Source organism: Neoarius graeffei, chromosome 11 (assembly GCF_027579695.1).
Source record: "Neoarius graeffei isolate fNeoGra1 chromosome 11, fNeoGra1.pri, whole genome shotgun sequence".
In the NCBI taxonomy this organism is placed as follows: Eukaryota; Metazoa; Chordata; class Actinopteri; order Siluriformes; family Ariidae; genus Neoarius; species Neoarius graeffei.
The window spans coordinates 19,983,839-20,006,683 of NC_083579.1; the positions used below are offsets into that span (position 1 = coordinate 19,983,839).

The following is a 22,845-nucleotide window of genomic DNA, read 5'->3' on the forward strand; positions in this document are numbered from 1 at the left end:
TCCGACAGCCCTGACACACTACTGCCTCCGCGGAGTGCACGCACACACCGCATGTCGGGGCCGCGGATGAGTTGCTCTCCCTGATCAACAAAGTCTGCGGGGAATTTGTGGTTATTATCGGTACAAACAGCGCGAATCACAACTTAAATGAGTGCGGTTCAGTTTGACATTATTGTCAGTCCGTTAGATAAACATTTAATTTTATTAAAATCGAAAATTAATATTTAGAGCCTGTGGGCTACAAAAATAAGTCATTAAAGTAGCCGGCTGGACTTAATTGTGTCGTCGGCTGTATGGCCGGCAGCCGGCGCTTGTGGAAAGCCCTGATTTTCCCAGTGAGTGACAAAAACTTCCGGTTCACGCGGTTGGATTATATGTAAAAGTCGCGACTGGGAAAAAAAAAAGTTTAGGGTCAGGCGGTACGGATTAGGGTCGGTCGGGTAACCGGAAAAAAACACTTTTTTTTTTTTTTTTTTGGGCCTAAACAGGCAATAAACTAGCCACTACTTTATTTTGATTCCTTTTCTAATACTGCATTGCCATAATTTTTCTGGAGAAATGCAAAAAAAATTGACTGAGAAGTTACACAAGACCATATTATACCGTAGTCTAGTTGTTGCACCTGCATGTGTTGGCACGCACAATAGAAGGACTCTCGGGGTGCTCTGGACAGGGCACTCCTAACTGACTCATGCGCATGCACCATGAATGATAGACACCTACACGGGATGAAGGTGCAATCAGTGTGCCAATATTAGGACTCAGAATGCAGACTGACTTTGTGAAGTATTGCATTACCTAGCCTTGTTTTCTGATTTCCTGGTTTCTGATTCCTGTTTCCTGTTCCTCATTTTTGACCCTGCTTCTGTCTACAATATTCTGTTTGTGCCTCGCTCAACCTTTTGCCTGTTTTTATTATTCAGGATATATCAAGTTTATTTGTATAGCGCTTTTAACAACAGACATTGTCGCAAAGCAGCTTTACAGAATTTGAATGACTTAAAACATGAGCTAATTTGATCCCTAATCTATCCCCAATGAGCAAGCCTGTGGCGACGGTGGCAAGGAAAAACTCCCTCAGACGACATGAGGAAGAAACCTCGAGAGGAACCAGACTCAAAAGGGAACCCATCCTCATTTGGGCGACAACAGACAACATGACTATAACAGTTTTAATATGAAGTCAGTTTTGTTGATATTTCTCTTTATTGATGGAAACTTGAATGCAAAGCTATTCATGACAACTGCAGCCCTAAAGTTAGCAAGTCAACTGTAGTCCTCAGCCATAAAAGCATTACTGTAAGTGTCCAGCGTCTTCCAAGTGTGACTTCCAACTGTCCATCTGGGGCAGTCCTCCACAGGAGCGATGTGATGAGACTTCAACCAGGCATAGGGCATCAGGATCAATCAGGCAGGTCCGAGGAGCAGAAGAGGTCAGCATCTCAATCTCAGGATTGACATGTAACCTCAGAGGGACCGGGGGGGGAGAGCGAGAAAGAAAACACAGGTTGTTAGGTATGCCCAATGTCACCTGAATAAGTAGGAACAGTTTACATATTGCACTGAGTACAAGTAGGGACTCCGGCAAAACTATCAATGACAGCATAACTAAAAGGAGAGAGCCAGAAGGTAACAAAGGGAGGGAGCCCCGGGACATAAAGCAGCCAGCCACTACACCATCAACAAACTCGAGTGAGCAAGCAAGTGGGGGACTGACAGCATCCATACATCCTAGTTTACCAAAACACTCCATGTCTGAGGACCCTCCAGATCTACACCTTTACCTCATAAACACCATTAACAAAAGGCTTGACTAAACAGATATGTTTTCAGCCTAGACTTAAACACTGAGACTGTGTTTGATTCCCGAACACTACTTGAAGGCTGTTCCATAACTGTGGGGCTTTGTAAGAAAAGGCTCTGCCCCCAATGAAGCCTTCACTATATGAGGTACCAGCATTATAAACACTACATCACACAGAGGACGGGAGATTGGTTACGCATTCTGTGCTATGCACTTCCTGGTTTCCGAGTTGTTTGCGACAAGTCTTTTTTCCGCGAGTGTTGGTGTTAATCGCTAATCCTTTTTTTTTTTCTACAAATAATTTTCCAGTATCCTCTTAATTTTTTTATTGTACTTTCACTTTCCTTTTTTCCTTTTTTCTTTTGGAAGAACGCCAAGACTGGAAGCTTTTTTTTTTTTTCCCTCTCCTCCTGCGTAAAGACCACAAGCGGAGGCCATCCACATTGGATCTGCTTTAATGTCAACAGATCTTTGATTAAGGTACATGAATCTTTTCATCATGGCACACCTTCAGCCTGTTTAGTGTGCTGAGTGCAGACTGTTTAGTCATTCTTCCTCCGTCACGAGTGATAGCTTTATTTGTGATAAGTGCAGATTAGTTAGCTGTCTGACAGAGAAGATTGCAGTTCTAGAAGCGCATATCCAGGCTTTAGAGAAGGCCAATGAGAATGAGAACAGTGTAATTTCTCTAGGGGGAAGTCTGGATGCCCTAGGTGGAGTTAGTAATCCCCCAACTCTGGCATTAGAGCCCTTAGAGCGGGGCGAATGGGTGACGACTCGGCGGCATAAGCGTAGAGCCAAAGCTACCGCTGAGGCTCGCCCATGGGAGCACCACTTCTCTTCGCTTCACGTGTCGAACAGGTTTGCTCTCCTTAGTGATGCACCCGCTGAGAAATCTGAAAGAGCTCTGGTTATAGGGGACTCTATCATACGGCACATGAAATTAGCGAAGGCTATGTCTGATGCTGTAGTATGCTCTGGTCCCATCCCAATGCGGCGTGGCGATGTAGCTTACAGCAGGTTATGGTCGCTGAACTGCTGGTTGTCCAGGTGGTGCTCTGAGAACAGTGTGGGCTTTATAGATAATTGGGCTAATTTTGAGGGCACTGCTGGCCTCTTAGGGCGTGACGGTATCCATCCCACTCGGGAAGGTACTGCTCTCATTTCCTGCAGCATAGGTCATAGTCTCAGAACAGGCCGAGTTAATTTCTGACAATCCAGAGCCAAGGCCAGGGAGCAGATGAACAGGCTAAACCAACTGTCTGCTAGCTGCAGAGAGTCATCACTCAGGGTCCACTACATCGAGACTGTGTCTGTTCCCCGAGCTCAACAAAAAATGAGAAATATTCAGAGAGTTTGTTCCAGTAATCAAATCAATATAAAATTAGATCATACTGACTGTACAGCTGCTGCCAGCACCTTTGATCTAAAGGTGGGGCTATTAAATATTAGATCTCTTGCATCTAAAGCGCTAATGGTTAATGAACTCCTTACTGACCAGGAGTTTAATGTACTGTGTTTAAATGAAACATGGATTAAGCTAAATGAATGAATAGCATTAAATGAAGCTAGTCCTCCTGGATACAGTTACATACACCAGCCTCGCCTATCTGGCAGAGGAGGAGGAGTCACAGTTATTTATAATGATTATCTAGGTGTAACACACAAACCTGGTTATAAATTTAATACATTTGAAGTTCTTTATGTATATAGCTTTGAAAAATAGGTCTACCCAGTTAATTCCGTTGCTTGCTGTTTACAGGTCCCCAGGGCCATATTTTGAGTTTCTTTCTGAATTTGCAGATTTTATCTTAGATCTGGTTATTTCCTTAGACAAAGCTTTAGTTGTCGGAAATTTTAATATTCATTTCAATAACCCAGAAGACCCTTTGAAAACAGCATTTGTGTCCATTTTAGATTCAGTAGGGGTTAATCAGAATCTCATAGGACTGACCCATAATGGTGGTCGCGCACTCGATCTAGTACTAGCATTCGGGTTAAACGTAGAAAATATAGTCACACTTCCACAGTTCTGAAGTTATCTCAGCTCATTATCTCATCTCATTCAAACTATGTCTGAGTAGTAATATATGCACCTCACGACGCTACTGTATTAAACGTACATTCACGTCAACTACTGCACAGAGCTTTATAAATGATCTCCCAGAGTTATCAACTTTGATTGGGTCACTGTCAGCCCCTGCAGAACTTGATCAGACAACTGAATGCTTAGAATCAACGTTCCGCCATATTTTAGACAATGTAGCTCCTCTAAAAAGGAAAATGATCAGAGACAAAAAAATTAGCACCCTGGTATAATGATGACACTCGCACTTTAAAACCAACCACTCGAAAATTGGAATGTAAATGGCATCAAGCAAAATTGGGAGCGTTCAAATTAGCGTGGAAGGAGAGCTTCCTGATGTACAGAAAAGCTCTTAGTGCTGCTAAATCAACGTATCTCTCCTCCCTCATAGAAAATAACAAAAATAATCCTAGATTCCTGTTTAATACTGTAGCAAAATTAACCAGGAATAAGTTCGCTATAGACACATGCACACCTTCAGTATGTAGTAGCAACGACTTCATGAATTTTTTTTTCATGACAAAATTGAGAATATCCGACAAAAAATTCTAACGACTAATTTAAGGTCAGACAATGTAAGTGACCATTTAGTAACTATATAACTGTATCAGATCAGCAATTAGAATGTTTTACTCCCCTTAGAGAAATTGAATTACTTTCATTAATCTCTGCATCAAAAGCCTCAACTTGTGTACTAGATCCCTTACTTGCAAGTCTATTCAAACAGATAATACCTGAAATAATTGAACCACTTCTAAAAAATAATAAATTCTTCTCTTAGGATTGGCTATGTACCCAAATCCTTTAAAACTAGCAGTTATCAAACCCCTGATTAAAAAACCTGACCTAGATCCCTCTTAGCTGTCCAATTATTGGCCAATATCAAACCTCCCCTTTATCGCCAAGATCCTTGAAAAAGCTGTGGCACAGCAGTTATGCTCATATTTACACAGGAATAACATCCATGAAATGTATCAGTCAGGATTTAGGCCTCATCATAGCACAGAGACGGCTCTGGTTAAAGTAGTAAACGACCTACTGCTGGCGTCTGATCAGGGCTGTCTCTCACTGCTTGTGTTGCTTGACCTTAGTGCAGCATTTGATACCATTGATCATTCCATTCTTCTGGATAGACTAGAAAATGTTGTGGAAGTTAAGGGAATGGCCCTCTCCTGGCTCAGGTCTTATTTAACTGATTGCTATCAGTATGTTGATGTAAATGGTGATTTTTCGAGACATACTGAGGTAAAGTTTGGTGTTCCACAAGGTTCTGTCTTGGGTCCACTGCATTTTTCTTTATGTTACCTCTGGGTGCTATTATTCGTAAACATTGTATTAGTTTCCACTGTTATGCTAATGACACACAGTTGTATGTTTTTGCAAAACCTGATGAGAGACACCAGCTTAATAGAACTGAGGAATGTGTTAAGGACATTAGACACTGAATGCTTATTAACTTCCTTCTGCTTAACTCTGACAAGACTGAAGTACTTGTACTAGGACCACATGCAGCTAGTAGTAAGTTTTCTGATTACCGTACATAGCAACTCTGGATGGCCTTTCTGTTTCTTCACGTGCAGCAGTAAAAGACCTCGGGGTGATTATTGACCCCAGTCTTTCATTCAAAACTCACATTGATGACATTACCCGGATAGCTTTCTTTCATCTCAGAAATATTGCTAAGATAAGAAATTTAATGTCACTATGCGACGCAGAAAAACTAGTTCATGCTGTTGTTACCTCCAGGTTGTATTATTATAATGCCTTACTGTCTGGATGTTCCAATGAGTGCATAAACAAGCTCCAGTTAGTTCAAAATGCAGCAGCAAGAGTCCTTACTAGAACTAGAAAATATGACCACGTGACCCCTGTCTTATCCACACTTCATTGGCTCCCAATCAAATTTCGTATTGATTATAAAATACTACTATTGACCTTTCAAGCACTGAATGGTGTTGCACTACAGTACCTGAGTGAACTTCTGGTCCTTTATGACCTGCCAGGCCTACTTGGGATATATGCCTGCTGATTTGGACTGTTTTGCATTTTTCTTTATCATAAAGATCTTCTGCACTTGCATCCGTTTCCAGCCATCCCTGACAGAATACCTCCCCCCCGCTGACACTAGTATAGCATGCTGTGCTCGCGGGAAATGACATCATGCACGATGGAGTTATGGCGGCCTCCCTGACAAATTGTCCCGTCTGTTTTCATCACTTTAATGGTTATATTGTTAAGAACAAATTCAGCATGCAGCTTTTTTTTTTTTTTATCAAGGATGGGCATAAAGACAGACTTTTAGCTCAATTTATTTATTTGTGAGATGTTTTCTTTAAGAATAACAATGCGTTTGTTTTTTGCAAATGGAAATGTTTGTTTACATATAGAGTGGAGAAGTGAGATTCAGTCAGAAGTGGTCACTCGGGACAAGAAATGGATATTGTTAAGATTTTAATTGGACTACTGCTTACTTCTTATAGATCCAGTTCTTTAACCGTACTCTTATCGGTACTTTTGTATTGTCTATAGTCTTACAGGATGGACTTTGACGAGATGTTTCAACAGACTGCTGATGTTTCTGCATTTATTTGGAAAAGACCTGCTGCACTTGTGGCAACAATCATTGTCAGCATAGCCTCTAATGAAAAGTAATCACACCTTTTCTCTCTGCCATCCTTTGTGTGTGCGCGCGCGCATATTCACGTGTGCACACGGTACTGCAGTGCACGAGAGAGCGAGTTGCCCTGTGCCCTGCCCCTCACACACAGGCTGCAATAAAGTTTGCAAGACAAAGCATTCAAACAAACTTGTAGCTGCGTTTTTCATCTACGTTACTGAGCACCCGAGAACTTACCAGTGGTGTTGGTCGAGTAGCCAGAACGAATTCTAATGCTCTGTGTTTGGTGCATGAAAATTTGCTTTGGCTGCTCTACCAATGATAGTGGAGTTGGCAGTGTTGATTTCACGCTGAACTTGATTCAACTTTCTGAGCATAACGCAATGCTCATCAATGTTAGTTTAGTGTATCCTAGGAATGTTTCAGGTGTTTTAACCAATGTTTTTTTGTGAAATCACTATCTCATGGACCCAAACTGAACGAGCTTGCGCTCTCTTGCTCGCTGTCTTTTACTTCCCTTCTAGTCCCAAAGCTACCAAGAGCAAATCTCTATTGCTGAGTTTCAGTCATGTGACTTTTCTTAGCAGTTTTACCGGAAAAGCTCGTGGTCTAAAATGGCTGCCGTAGTGCAAACAACTCGCGATAACTTATGAATGAATGAATGAATGAATGAACCATTTATTGTCACTGTTACCAGTGAAATTAACCATCAACCTGTCCTTACAGAGGGGGAACAGAACAGGAAGACAGGGATAAAAGAAAAAGAAACACAGTAGTAACATGAGGAAAGATGAGGAAAAAAAGACCCCCCCCCCCACTATGCTCCTATCAGGAGTAGTGTGGGAGCATTTAAAAAACCTCTGCACAAGCACACAGTAACACAAGTACACTTTAAAACATGGGACTTAAGGGGGGGAAAGGGGGGAAGGAGGGGGCAATCAGGGGTGGGGGGAAGGGGTAAGGGGGTAGGAGGGGAGGGGAGGAGGTAGAGGTAACCCAGCGCAAGCAAGCAGCCGTCCGCTCCTGCAGCCATGCAAGCGGTGCTGGTCACGCACCCGCTTGTCACACTGGGGGTGAAAAATGGCGACCGTGGAAAATTGGGGAAGGAATGCGAAGAATGCGAGAGTGTCTCCCAGCAGTGACCTTCTGGGGGAAATGTTGCCCCAGCAACGGCCTTGATCGAGGCCGGTGCTGTTCAGGGAGCCGGATGTCGATAAGATAGAGATTGTTTGGTCTTTCGAACAGACGCAGTCTTTACACGTCCACACCACTCGTCCATATCTGTCCATTTCGTCCATATCTGTCCATTTCTGTTCAATTCAATTCCATTTGGTCTCCGAAATACTTATTCCTTGCAAAGCTGAAAGCGTCTCCAGATGACAACCATGTTGTGGTTCAAGTTCTGTAGCCACAGTCTGCGTGCCGACAGCTTTGCCCACCACTTCAATCATATCGGGCAGCTTTGTGGGGCTTTGAACAGCTGTCACCGTTGTCTGATTTCCTCGATATACCAGGGCAATGCCTAATCCAATCAGCAAAAGTCTGATAATCATGGTTCCGAATAGGTAGATATCTCCAATGTCCTCCACAGACGTTCCGGCAGGACAGGTGGGTTCCCCCGAACCCAGAAACTGTGTCAATTTTGTTAGGAGACCAGTTTATCAAATCCATGCTTTTTTAGTTTAGAAATTCAATGCGGAGAGTCTCTCAAAAAAAAAAGTATAGGCAGACGAGATGAAACAAAGAGCATAAGCAGGAAAAAAAGGAGAGGAGAGCAGAGAAATGCGACCACCTTCCGTGAGAGCATGGAGAAGAAAAAAAAAAGTATGCTTGTAATCTAGAAGCCACTGCTTGCTTTAGATACAGAAGACTGCTATGTGCAATGGAATAGACCCCTACAGTCTGGGAAAGAAGGATTTGTCATATGATCTTGAAAACTACCCTTAAGTCGAGTTCCCTGACTTCTCGAATGATCTGGTGTTGCAGACATCCTTCTACACCGCAAAATATGTGGAAGAGTATGGAGACTTAGCACTTTTTGTATGTGGCTGGGTAAAGGACCCAAGTCCTTTATCAAGTTGCTGCCGAATGAATCCTGTATTGTTTTTGCCCCTGTAAGTGGGCTTTTTTTTTTAAATAAGCTTTTCCTTCACATCTTTGTAGTAAAGCACTGCAAGCTGAAGTGTAAACAAACCGTTCGCTTGATTCTCACTTGTGTTGGCTCTCATCTCTCAGGTAAATCATTCACAAAGATCACCAGAAACCCCTTTAAAGACCTGGAGCTTAGTTAAACAAGACAGAGAAGTGATCATGGCACATTATAACTGTATGGCTGGGTAAAATTTTTGTCGTGACCTTCATGGACTTTGTGAGGTACTCCTCACAAAGTCCATGAAGGTCACGACAAAAATTTTAAGCAGCTGGGGACTTTAGTGCTTCATGACTAAAAAAAAAAAAGTACCATAAAATAACGACACACAGCAAGAAAAGTACTTGGGAAAACACTCACGACATAGCTGAGAGGGATATATACAAACTTTTCACGAAGTAATAATTGAAATTGAAATCTTTATTGAACATGTGTGACCAGTAAAATCAAAACAAAACCAAACAAACTAAATAACCATAATCAAAGAAAAAATAAAAAGAATAAACCACTAATTTTTATTGCTAATTAACTAATAATAATAATTAAAATGAACTTGTTCGAAAAGGAGTAGGAAGAAGTAAAAACTTCTACCCCCACTCTCTAAATCTGATCACTGCAGACTCGAGCATGCTTTGACTCTGCTCCCTTCAATTTCAGTGAGAGGTTCAAAAGCCACCTTTCTCGACTTTTTTGTGAAATCCTGTGCTCGTCCCCCCCCCCCCCCCCCCCCTTTTTATTTGTATTTTATTTTTTTTTTAATTAGTTCATGGGGAACCCTGAAGAAACTTTTATCAGTTTCACGGTTTGATCGATTCAAACAACCTAAAACAACTCAAGCATAAGGCATTTTTCATGTGAGCAATGTACCTTCTCCATGCATATGCTTTGTCAACTGAGCTTTGGTAATTTAGGAATGAAATAAAACCATGAGTCATAGAATTACTATGGTCTGAACATTGCATTACACTCTGCCGTTACCATTTTTTTTTTTTTTTAATATAAAAGTGTCCTCCCTGCCTTTGCTTGGTTTACTTGTGACCTGATCACCTGTTCGGGTATGAACAGGGCCTAGTGACATCTACTGACTGAGATTTCAGAAATCTTATAAATTTATTGCAGTACATGGATTGATTGCAGTGTGACATGGATCTAATAAACTTGATTGTGACATCACGTTTGATGTATATAGACTGCACAGTGATAACTTCTAATGAATTGTAGGCTACGCTGAAAGTCAGTTTTTAAGAATAAAATATTAGCGTTAGTCATTCAGCTGTAGTAAACAGTGAAGTTAAGCAAGAATTAATTTAGCGCCAGTGTCGCATTGATCAGTGTTCATTTTATGCTGCATTCTTATAGACCCCTTACACTGATGTTACATTTATGTTAGCAACCATTGCTACCCTTGCCCTGGGGGACAAGCAAACTTTGTTTATATACTGTTCACATACTGAAGCCAAGTGAAGATGTCCAAAGAAAACTACAGCTGAAAAAGTTTACTACTGGATTACTTAGATAATCTTAGTCGGAAAGAAGCAAAGGATAGATATATGTAGAAATTAGAGCTTGAGTGGTTATGATCCATACAAAATTCCTCCAAACGATTGGAGTGACGGTGTAGATTTGTGGCCTAGCATCAGCGTTGACTACATAGATGTTGGAATGTACCTTTTTTTTTTTTTTTAAAACCCCAAAAAGTCCCTACACAGCAGAACAGTTAAACTACAAAAGCACAAAAAAACCCCAAAAAAACACCTTTGTGGAAAATTTTTCCGACATTAGCTTTTGGGAACAGTGTTGTGAAAGCCAAAGCATTTACCCTCAAAGGGCTACTACCTGAACTGTGGGCTAGATGGTATTCCTGCTCCTCCGTGTCTCAACAACCCCAAGGACATTGTGGGTGCATTTGGGTAATTGAGTGATCAATCTCATTAAATCTGAAGGTTAATAATTAAAATTGAATCAGTCTCATTTGAATCAGTCTCATTTGAATCATACCATTGAATCATTTTTCATTGAATCAGTCTCATATCATTAAATCACTCATGGAATCAGTCTCATTAATTAATACCATTAATTTTGGTGCTTAATAATAAATTACCAAACAGCTAAATTATGGTATATTCCAAATTATTATGATCACTTACCATATTACATAAATCATATGCACCTTTGAATTCTTGGAGATTGGGGACTTCAAAGATATTGTAACACAAACACGCAGTTTGAATAATAAATGAATTTATTATAACAAAGATAAAAATGAATAATGTCAGCAGATATACAAAAATGATGATATGGTCATATACTTGTGTGTGTGGGTTAAAAGAAATTAAACATTAAACATGTAGTGTGTGTGTGAGAGAGAGAGTGTGTGCGTGTTGTGGTGAAGGCAAAAGATTAGCTTTGTGTGCTAATTAAGATGTGTGTGTGTGTGTGAGAGAGTGAGAGAGAGAGAGGCCGTGTGTGTGTGTGTGTGTGTGTGGTCTACACAAAAGAATTAGCTCTGGTAGCTAACTCCACGTGTGTTTGTGGGGGAGGAGTTGACCACGTGGTAAGGCCTATGGCCTAGCAAAAGAAAGAAGCTAGCATGGGATGCTAACTGAGGTGTGTTTGTGAGGCCTGTGACCACGTGTTTGTGTGTGTCAGGCCTGGTGACCATGTGTCCGTGTAGGCCTAGATTAACCTCATGTGGCTAAGCTAAGACAAAGGAATGCTAGCTAAGGTGTGTTTGTGAGAGGCCATGTGTTTGTGTAGGCCTAGATTTGCCTTGTGTTTAGCTAAGGCAAAGGAAAGCTAGCTAAGGTGTGTTTGTGAGGCGTGTGGCCACGTGTGCAGGCCTAGATTAGCCTTGTGTTTAGCTAAGACAAAGGAATGCTAGCTAAGGTAAAGGAATGCTAGCTAAGGTGTGTTGGTGTGTGTGGGGGAGGACCGCCACGTGTTTCTAAGACAATACACTTAGCTTTGGATGCTAATGGGACAAAAGAAATTAGCCGTAGGCTAATTTCACTAGCTTATAACAGTACTGAATCCACTGAAACCTTGATAAGGTCAAAATGTGTGATCAGGAAATTAAAGTGTTAGTCAGGAATAAAGAGAAGCATGCACAGCCTATCTATTAAACAACTGAGAGGACAAAATTAGAACAATTCAACACGCTGCGTGTCTACGGTGTAACAATTAAACGTTCCAGAGTTTAAATTCACACTAGTTCAATAAAAGCTAATTCCTAAGACTAGGTTTTGCCCAAATGCCAAGTGTTACTCAGTATCTTGCCTCTAGCAAGATTATGAAGAGATGTTCCGAGACCTTTGGAGTTTCGCCATTGTGGAGCACGTGAGTCGCTTCCGTGAGGCGCAGAGAACTTCTCGGTCCGACGCGTGGTTGTTCGTGATGAAAAGAAAGTTTCTGATCAAACAATGTGCACAGCTTTTGAGTTAAAAAGGATCCAGTCGCTTCTTAACTTTAAAATAACTGCCTGGACTGCAGTAGTACGTACTTGTAAGGAACAAATGAAAAACCGGTTGTAAACTCAAGCTGAGTTTGAAATCGCGCGATCTTAGTCTACCGTGGCCAAAGGTAAACAAAGAAAAGCGCGAAACTCTGATTCTTGCAAGAAAGGAAAGAAAAGACGTCTTTTTGGGTTTGCTCGTGGAGCAAGCAATTCCTCCCTGTGTCCGTGTTGAAATCACTGCACCAAAAGAGGAGGAGCTAGGAGTTTCCGGGTTTCTTATGCTTTCATGGTGGATGTGACGTTGGTGATCCCGCCCAGTCGTGACGTAGGTCACCGCAGAAGTGATGGGAGTTGTAGTTCTTAAGAGACTGTGGCGCTGTGTACCTACAACATCTAGGTACAGAGTTATTTGTACTCTGTCTATATTTATACATTGATGATACTTATTATTGTTAAAACAATATCTGAAGTGTTTTTTGTAAAATAAAATATCTTGCTTTAGACTTTCAAACAATATTGTAAGATTTTATTTTTAATTGTACCTCATAGTAGATGGGACAATAATTACAAACACTAACAGAATCGGCACATTCCAATTGTAGCTATAGTCATATAGTAACTATAATCACCCTTGCAATAACAATTTCAATAAATGGTTAATGTTCAGTTCCCTCTTCATTTATTCTCTATTCAAATGGCATAACTGAGTCATACGAGTTGAGAAGTGTGCAACGGACAGTAACAATTTTATCCAAAATATTTTTTTCCTGCCTTAGTTGATTTTATTTCCATTTCACATGCATGCAGCTATTGTAAAGCGCAGTCTGTTTGTATAGAACTCTCTCGAACTGTAGGTTCATAACTACAATCTGGCTCCATGGTGACATTTTGCATAGGACTGAGTTTCTCTGAAAAGAGAAGCAAAGCTTCAGTGCTCTCTGCTCTTAATTTTTTCTGTTTTTTTTTCAGGATTTATCACGCATGTCATTCCTTGTTGGAATTTTTACTGAGTTATGTCAGAGTTGTTTGTTTGGTGCCCACTCTGGGTTTTCTGTGTCGAATAAAGAAGCTGCTTCAACTGTAAGACAATCAAACACTTTCATAAGGCAGCTAACTCGAATACAAGTAGAAATAAAATGAGATTATGCAGACACTCGTATTGTTTTGCAGGTCAAGGGGCCCACAGGGCCCCTCCTGGGGAAAAAACAGGGGCCCATTTCTACAATGGGGGGCCCAGTGATTATCCTTCAGTTGAAGCGAACCTAGTGAGCGAAGCGAGCCCAGTGAACAGCTGGGGCAGCCCAGGGGCTGTTTTTTTTTCTTCTCAATTCTGTTTTTTTTTTTTTTTTTTGGTATTAGAAGCCATATGAAGCAATGTAGATGACAAAAATCAATGCTTCAGCCAAATATATTGAGAGATTGTTTAATCAGTGGTAGGAGTGTGCGATCTGACGATCTAAAATCGTTAAGAATAAGAACAAGTAGAAGATCGCAGACGATCTGCCAAAGTGGAGAAATCGTATAGATCGCCTTGGCCAATGAGCGCAATAACTTTTTTTTTTTCCCTGGTTCCCGCCGACGCGGCAGACGTAAGACGTCCTTAACCTGACCGACCAATCATAGCGAAACGTGGGTAGTGACACACTTTCTTACACGCCTCCATGTTATGTGTGGAAAAAGCAGCGTGGAGAGCCATGGCTGACAGCCAAGCCGAGGAGTTGGTCACGAAGAAAAAATGCACCTCCGTTATCTGGAATTGGTTTGGCTTTTCTCCTACTGACGAAGCCCAAACATCAGTAATATGCAAAGTGTGCACAGAACCTGTGAAAGTGTCGGATGGCAATACTACAAACTTGTTCAACCACTTGAGACGAAGGCATCCCAAGGAGTATGCCGAAAGCGAAACCATACGGGCAGCGGGGGCAGCCACATCACAACCACCAGCGGCCTCGGAGGCAAAGCAGAAGCAAACAACGGTAGCCCAGGCATTTGAAAGAGGCACCCCGTATGAGAAGTCCAGTAAGCGGTGGAGAGAGGTAACGGATGCTGTTACTTATTATCTCGCTAAAGACATGATTCCTTTCAAGGCAGTGGAAGACGAGGGGTTAAAACGCCTACTGAAAGTAGTTGACCCCCGGTACGAGCTACCCAACAGAAAATTATTTTCAAACACTGCAATCCCACGTCTCTACACCGAATGCAGAGAGAAGCTGGAACGCCAAATTCAGAAAGTGCAGTTTTTTGCAACTACTAGTGATCTGTGGTCTAGTCGCACATCAGAGCCGTATTTAAGCCTGACCATCCATTATATTGATAACTGGAAGCTCTGCAGTGCGACTCTGCAAGCAACATACTTCCCAGATGATCACACGGGGGAGATCATAGCGCAAGGGCTGAGAGACGCACTTGAAAGTTGGGGACTCAAAGAGGAAAACATGACCTGCATGACCACAGACAGTGGAACGAACATGGTGAAGGCCCTCGAACTAAACAACTGGACTTGTCTGCCCTGCTTTGGGCATAGGCTGCACCTAGCCATTGGTGAGTCAACTTGATAAATTAATATAATGCATTTCTGTAAAGATGGTTTGAGGTTTAACTAATCTGGAACAGATTATTTAAAAAAACAGTGATGGAGTCTATGATTATTAAATAATGTTTCATAATAATAATAATAATAATAATACTATGAATGAACAAATGTAGCATTGTAACACTTGTAATGTTAACAATTAATGACAGATTAAAATGTACATTTTGTTGATGTTGGTTTATTTCTGTCATTGCATCTAGCTAATGAAATATACCATGCTCTTCTTTTATAGAAAACAGTGCCAAAGACCATCGAGTTGTTCGCGTGACATTGGTCTGCAAAAAAGTGGTCAGTGCATTCTCCTTCAGCTGGAAGAAGAAGAGGGATTTGGCTCAAGCTCAAACAGAGCTGAAACTCCCACAAAAAAAACTCAAAACGGAGTCGCCAACCAGATGGGGTTCCATACTTGCCATGATTGAGAGAGTGTTGGAGCAAGAAAATGCCATCTCACAGGTCCTGAGATCTGACAAGAAGACAAGGCAGTTGGCACCATCATGGCAAGATATCGAGGTAATGGAGTACATTAAGAAGGCCCTCTGAGAGATTTCACTGATGCACTTTCTGGGGAGGACTATGTGAGTGTCTCATATGTCAAGCCAGTCCTGCACCTGTTGAAAGTCAACCTCCTTGAGCTCAGTGATGAAGATATTGAGCTCACCAACACAATGAGGACAGCAATCCTCAACTATCTCACTGAAAAGTACCAGGATCCCACCACTGATGCCCTGCTCGACATGGCTTCGCTTTTGGATCCAAGGTTCAAGAGCCAGTACATTGACAGTGACAAGACAGAGGAAGTACAAGCTAGAGCTGTGTCTGAGCTGGAGTCCTTGTTGAGCACAGCACAGCATTCACTGCCCCCCTCCACTTCCCTCCTGTAGCAGAATACGAATCCCCACCAAAGAAAGCAAAGAAGAAAACGTTAGCCAGCCTTTTGAAAATCTCAGGTGCTGTATCTGCAGCTGGCACAACAGCTTCCATCCCATCTCTAAGAGAGGCAATAGAGGGGGAAATGAAGGCCTATCTTTCCACCCCACATGCAGACAGTGAGATGGATCCTCTGGAATGGTGGAAAGTCCACAAGGGAAACTTTCCACGAGTTAGCCAACTAGCTCAGAAGTATCCGTGCATTCCAGCAACAAGCGCTCCCTCAGAATGGGTCTTCAGCACAGGTGGCAACATAGTAACTTGCCAAAGGGCTACTCTCAAGCCAGATAAGGTGGACAAATTGTGATGGGGAACTGTCAGTGTCTCCTTTTAAAAGGAGCAGTTTGATATTTCATTGTTAAAAATTGTTGCACTAATACAGGCCCACAGTTACCTCAGTTTGCTCTGGACCATTTTCAAAAAGCTATTTGGTGTTTTGATACTTAATTCATTTTAAAATAACCGAAGACTGTGTATTATTCAACATTTCATATTTTACTTTCTTTTTTTATATTCTAAGAATGCACTTTATCAGAGTGATGTTTACTTTATCAGAGTGATGTTTACTTAGTAGTGTTGTCTTCACAACCAATAGTGCACTTTATCAGTGTTATCAGTGTGTTTACAATGTTTGCACATGCAAAATTGCTACTATTCATTAAAATCTGTTCAGAAAGGTTTGTAGCCCCAAAATGCCTGTTTCTGTTTTTTTGTTTTTTTTCGATGGAAGATCGTGATAAATCGAAATCTAGATTTTATGTTTAAAAAATAGTGATATGACATTTTTGCCATATCGCCCACCCCTAATCAGTGGCAATATTTTGGAATTCAACCACAGGCCACTATATATCACATGTATATTATCTCCTCCTTGTAAATTATAGCACAAGAATGGGTTTGTTTTTTGCATGCTGTGACAGTCTAATTCTGCTTGTCTCTAATCATCTCTACTTCTAATTTGAGAGAATCAGATGGGATGCTGAATCTTCAATCTTGGGTTCAAATTCAGGCTATGAAGTTTGAAAATTAATAATGTCTGATACTAATGATACAACAGTTGTAAATCTAGTATGACTAATTACCTTGGGTATCAGGGGTATCAGTTTTTTTCAGGTGAATGTACTCTCTTTCTGCCAAAGAATGACAAAGTAGATGTATTTTTCTTTTTTTTTTTTTCCTATCCATGTTTTCTTGTCTCTTTCAAATATTCGTACATAGACCGTAAGACGCCACCTAGCGAAAGACTTGGATCAGGTTTTACTCGCTTGGGATACTACAAAAGGGGCGGCGTAAATACACGAACGGGTCCGATGTATATTCAATATGGCGGCGGTCAAAACAAATTCATCCGATGCTGAAATCTGTTGAATATCCAGATAATTATGTTGGAAGTTGCATATTTGTGCAAGATTTTCGATATTGAGACCATGAAGTCAAGTAATACCAGTGTAGGAAATTCATGGAAAATATCAGCCAGACCACAGGGCAGGCAACTCTGAAAAGTTGCCTGCCCTGCTCAAAAGTTGCCTGCTGCAATTTCAACTATAATCCGCCGTAATATCGCATAATTTTTGAAAAATTGTAAAAGAGGCAATGCATGTAATGTTGTATCATGCATGTAATTTCATATATTCCATATAAATTTCCAGTATCCTTCATTTTTATTGTACTGTCGCTTTCATTTTTGTACTTTTCACTTTCGCTTTCCTTTTTCTGTTTTTTTTTTTTTTCCCGGTTTTTCTCTTTCTTTTTTCGGAAGAACGCCGAGACAGGAAGCTTTCTTTTTCTCTCCTCCTGTGTAAAGACCACAAGCGGAGGCCATCCACATCGGATCTGCTTTAATATCAACAGATCTTCGTTTAAGGTACGTGAATCTTTTCATCATGGCACACCTTCAGCTTGTTCAGTGTGCTGAGTGCAGAATGTTTAGTCATTCTTCCTCCGTCACTAGCGATAGCTTTATTAGCTTTATTTGTGATAAGTGCAGATTAGTTAGCTCTCTGACGGAGAAGATTACAGTGCTAGGAGCGCGTGTCCAGGCTTTAGAGCAGGTTAGTGAGCGTGAGAACAGTGTAGTTTCTGTAGGGGAAAGTCTGGATGCCCTAGGTGGAGTTAGTAATCCCCCAACTCCGGCATTAGAGCCCTTACAGTGGGGCGAATGGGTGACGGCTCGGCGGCATAAGCGTAGAGCCAAAGCTACCGCTGAGGCTCGCCCACGGGAGCACCACTCCTCTCCGCGTCACGTGCCGAAGAGGTTTGCTCTCCTTAGTGATGCACCCACTGAGAATCCTGAAAGAGCTCTGGTTAGAGGGGACTCTATCATACGGCACGTAAATTAGCTCAGCCTTTAGGGGCACCAGCAGCTTTAGTCAGGTGTATACCGGGAGCCAGGGTGCCGGACATAGCAGGTAATCTTAGGGTCCTAGGCAAGCACAGCTTCTCAAAGATAGCTATCCATGCAGGAGCTAATGATATATGCCTTCGTCAGTCTGAGGTTACTAAGAGTAACTTTGTAGAGGTGTTTAAATTAGCAAAGGCGATGTCCGATGCTGTAGTATGCTCTGGCCCCATCCCAATGCAGCGTGGCGATGTAGCTCACAGCAGGTTATGGTCGCTGAACTGCTGGCTGTCCAGGTGGTGCTCTGAAAACAGTGTGGGCTTTATAGATAATTGGGCTAATTTTGAGGGCACTGCTGGCCTGTTAGGGCGGGACGGTATCCATCCCACTCGGGAAGGTGCTGCTCTCATTTCCTGCAGCATAGGTCATAGTCTCAGAACAGGCCTAGTTAATTTCTGACAATCCAGAGCCAAGGCCAGGGAGCAGACGAACAGGCTAAACCGACTGTCTGCTAGCTGCACAGAGTCGTCACTCAGGGTCCACTACATCGAGACTGTGTCTGTTCCCCGAGCTCAACAAAAAGGTAGAAATTTTCAGAGAGTTTGTTCCAGTAACCTAATCAATATAAAATTATATCATACTGACTGTACAGCTGCTGCCAGCACCTTTGATCTAAAGGTGGGGCTATTAAATATTAGATCTCTTACATCTAAAGCGCTAATGGTTAATGAACTCATTACTGATCAGGAGTTTAATGTACTTTGTTTAACTGAAACATGGATTAAGCCAAATGAATATATAGCATTAAATGAAGCGAGTCCTCCTGGATAGAGTTATATACACCAGCCTCGTCTAACTGGCAGAGGAGGAGGCGTCGCGGTTATTTATAACGATTATCTAGGTGTAACACAAAAACCTGGTTATAAATTTGATACATTTGAAGTTCTTCATACTCATATAATGTATGTAGCCTCGAAAAATAAGTCTACCCAGTTAATTCCATTGCTTATTATTTACAGGCCCCCCGGGGCCATATTCTGAGTTTCTTTCTGAATTTGCAGATTTTATCTCGGATCTGGTTATTTCCTTAGACAAAGCTTTACTTGTCGGAGATTTTAATATTCACTTCGATAACTCAGAAGACCCTTTAAAAACAGCGTTTGTGTCCATCTTAGATTCAGGCGGGATTAAGCAGAATGTCATAGGACCGACCCATAATGGTGGTCACACCCTTGATCTAATACTAACATTCAGATTAAACGTAGACAATATAGTCATACTTCCACAGTCTGAAGTTATCTCAGATCATTATCTCATCTCATTCAAACTATGTCTGAGTAATAATATATGCACCTCACCATGCTACTGTATTAAACGTACTTTCACGTCAACTACTGCACAGAGCTTTATAAATGATCTCCCAGAGCTGTCAACTTTGGGTCACTGTCAGCCCCTGCAGAACTTGATCAGGCAACTGAATGCTTAGAGTCAACATTCCGCCATACTTTAGATAATGTAGCTCCTCTAAAAAGGAAAATGGTCAGAGACAAAAAATGAGCACCCTGGTATAATGATGACACTCGCACATTAAAACAGACCACTTGAAAATTGGAACGTAAATGGCGTCAAACAAAATTGGCAGTGTTCAAATTAGCTTGGAAGGAGAGCTTCCTGAAGTATAGAAAAGCTCTTAGTGCTGCGAGATCAACATATCTCTCCTCCCTAATAGAAGATAACAAAAATAATCCTAGATTCCTATTTAATACTGTAGCAAAATTAACCAGGAATAAGTCCACTATCGACACATGCACACCTGCAGTATGTAGTAGCAACGACTTCATGATTTTTTTTAATGACAAAATTGAGAATATCCGACAAAAAATTCAAACTACTAATTTAAGGTCAGACAATGAAAGTGACCTTGTAGTTAACTATATAACTGTATCGGATCATCAGTTAGAATGTTTTACTCCCCTAAAAGAAACTGAATTACTTTCATTAATCTCTACATCAAAAGCCTCAACTTGCGTACTAGATCCCTTACTGACACATCTATTCAAACAGATAATGCCTGGAGTAATTGAACCGCTTCTAAAAATAATAAATTCTTCTCTTATGATTGGCTATGTACCCAAATCCTTTAAACTAGCAGTTATCAAACCCCTGATTAAAAAACCTGACCTTGATCCCTGTCAGCTGTCCAATTATCGGCCAATATCAAACCTCCCCTTTATCTCCAAGATCCTTGAAAAAGCTGTGGCACAGCAGTTATGCTCATATTTACATAGGAATAACATCCATGAAATGTATCAGTCAGGATTTAGACCTCATCATAGCACAGAGACAGCACTGGTTAAAGTAGTAAACGACCTACTGTTGGCGTCTGATCAGGGCTGTGTCTCGCTACTTGTGTTGCTTGACCTTAGTGCAGCATTTGATACCATTGATCATTCCATTCTTCTGGATAGACTAGAAAATGTTGTGGGAGTTAAGGGAATGGCCCTCTCCTGGCTCAGGTCTTATCTAACTGATCGTTATCAGTATGTTGATATAAATGGTGATATTTCTAGACGTACCGAGGTAAAGTTTGGTGTTCCACAAGGTTCTGTCTTGGGTCCACTGCTTTTTTTCTCTATATATGTTACCTCTGGGCGATATTATTCGTAAACATTGTATTAGTTTCCACTGTTATGCTGATGACACACAGTTGTATGTCTCTGCAAAACCTGATGAGAGACACCAGCTTAATAGAATTGAGGAATGTGTTAAGGACATTAGACACTGGATGCTTATTAATTTCCTTCTGCTTAACTCTGACAAGACTGAAGTACTTGTGCTAGGACCACATACAGCTAGAAGCAAGTTTTCTGATTACATAGTGACTCTGGATGGCCTTTCTTTTTCTTCACGTGCAGCAGTAAAAGACCTCGGAGTGATTATTGACCCCAGTCTTTCATTCGAAACTCACATTGATAACATCACCCGGATAGCTTTCTTTCATCTCAGAAGTATTGCAAAGATAAGAAATTTAATGTCCTTGCATGACGCAGAAAAACTACTCCATGCTTTCGTTACCTCCAGGTTGGATTATTGTAATGCCTTACTGTCTGGATGTTCCAATAAGTGCATAAATAAGCTCCAGTTAGTTCAAAATGCAGCAGCAAGAGTCCTTACTAGAACTAGAAAATATGACCACATCACGCCTGTCTTATCCACACTGCATTGGCTCCCAATCAAATTTCGTATTGATTATAAAATACTACTATTGACCTTTAAAGCACTAAATGGTCTCGCACCACAGTACCTGAGTGAACTTCTGCTCCTCTATGACCCGCCACGCCTACTTAGATCAAAAGGTGCAGGCTATCTGCTGGTACCTCGTATAGTGAAGGCTACATCAGGGGGCAGAGTCTTTTCTTACAAAGCCCCACAGTTATGGAACAGCCTTCCAAGTAATGTTCGGGAATCAGACACAGTCTCAGCATTTAAGTCTAGGCTGAAAACGTATCTGTTTAGTCAAGCCTTTTGTTAATGGTGTTTATGAGGTAAAGGTGTAGATTTACACACAGATTTAATACTTGTCATTTTTAGGGCATACCTAACATGTGTTTTCTTCTCTCTCTCTCTCTCTCTCTCTCTCTCTCTCTCTCTCTCTCTCTTCCCCCCCAATCTGTCCCTCTGAGTTACATGTTGGTCCTGGGATTGAGATGCTGGCCTCTTCTGCCCCTCGGACCTGCTTGATCCATCATGGTGCCCTGTGTCTGGTCGGAGTTTTATCGCATCGCTCCTGTGAAGGACGGCCCCATGAGGATAGTTGAGGGTTATACCTGGAGGATGCTCTTGACTCTTACAGTAATGCTTTTATGGCTGAGGACTACAGTTGTCTTGTTAACTTTAGGACTGCAGTTATCATGAATCAGTTTTGCACTCAAGTTTCCATCAATGAAGAGTTATAACATCAACAAAACTGTCCTCATGTTAAAACTGTTAATATTATAGTCAGGCTGTCTGTTGTTGCCCAAATGAGGATGGGTTCCCTTTGAGTCTGGTTCCTCTCGAGGTTTCTTCCTCATGTCGTCTGAGGGAGTTTTTCCTTGCCACCGTCGCCACAGGCTTGCTCATTGGGGATAGATTAGGGATAAAATTAGCTCATGTTTTAAGTTGTTCAAATTCTGTAAAGCTGCTTTGCGACAATGTTTATTGTTAAAAGCGCTATAGAAATAAACTTGACTTGATATATTAAATTTAGTTTTATGATTTATTACTGGTGTTTATGTACATCAATGTATATGTGACCTATGTTGCTTGAGATCAGCCAAACCATCATGCTTCAGATTGATAGAACCAGTGACAAAAGCTCTATTGGCATATTTCCGAAGTCTGTCTGGGGTTTTTCGTTTAGATAAGGGCCCATATGCAGCTCTCCACACCTTACAGTAGATAGTTTTTGTTGTCATTGGATACCAGCCAGTCAAACTCTTGCTTCCAACTGTCCACAACAGTTCTCCTTCTCTTATCTTTATCATATTTTTGTTGTGCTTTCTTTCTCTTCTTCAGTTTGTTTTCGTTTTTGAGAGGTCTTTGGTTCAGGTGGTTTTATCCCAAGATAGTCATACAACATTTTCAGATATTTGGAACAATTAACAATCAATTTTATGTGATATTTTGACAAAACTCATGTGGTAGGACGCTGGTTTTCAAAGTCACAGACATAGATGTGGCTTGGGGTGGATTTCACTGAGCTCTCCGACTGGCTGAACCTCCGAAGCAACAGCCAATCAGACCGTTTCATTTCTAAGCGAAAACAATATGGCCGCGCCCGCGTCGGTAAACAAACCAACAGAATCTAGTGAAAATGTCTTGAAAAGTCCTTCAAT

The 22,845-nt window shown here is 41.3% G+C and overlaps 2 protein-coding genes across 5 annotated transcripts in view; both read left to right on the forward strand.

Moving 5' to 3' along the window:
• Positions 1–22,845, forward strand: part of LOC132894163 (alpha-(1,6)-fucosyltransferase-like) — a 314,613-nt gene that overhangs the window by 57,357 nt on the left and 234,411 nt on the right. The window lies entirely within an intron of this gene.
• Positions 13,805–15,584, forward strand: LOC132893629 (E3 SUMO-protein ligase ZBED1-like). The gene is made up of 3 exons (XM_060932775.1): positions 13,805–14,651; positions 14,936–15,213; positions 15,300–15,584. The coding sequence occupies exons 1-3, from the start codon at positions 13,805–13,807 to the stop codon at positions 15,582–15,584; spliced, it is 1,410 nt and encodes a 469-aa protein (XP_060788758.1).

What these genes read in the sequence shown, in the direction of transcription:
- LOC132893629 (XM_060932775.1), top strand. Translation starts at nt 13,805, where the DNA reads ATGGCTGACAGCCAAGCCGAGGAGTTGGTCACGAAGAAAAAATGCACC. An exon ending in TAGGCTGCACCTAGCCATTG is followed by an intron (nt 14,652 to 14,935) that starts GTGAGTCAACTT and finishes CTTCTTTTATAG; the next exon opens with AAAACAGTGCCAAAGACCAT. An exon ending in CATCATGGCAAGATATCGAG is followed by an intron (nt 15,214 to 15,299) that starts GTAATGGAGTAC and finishes TCATATGTCAAG; the next exon opens with CCAGTCCTGCACCTGTTGAA.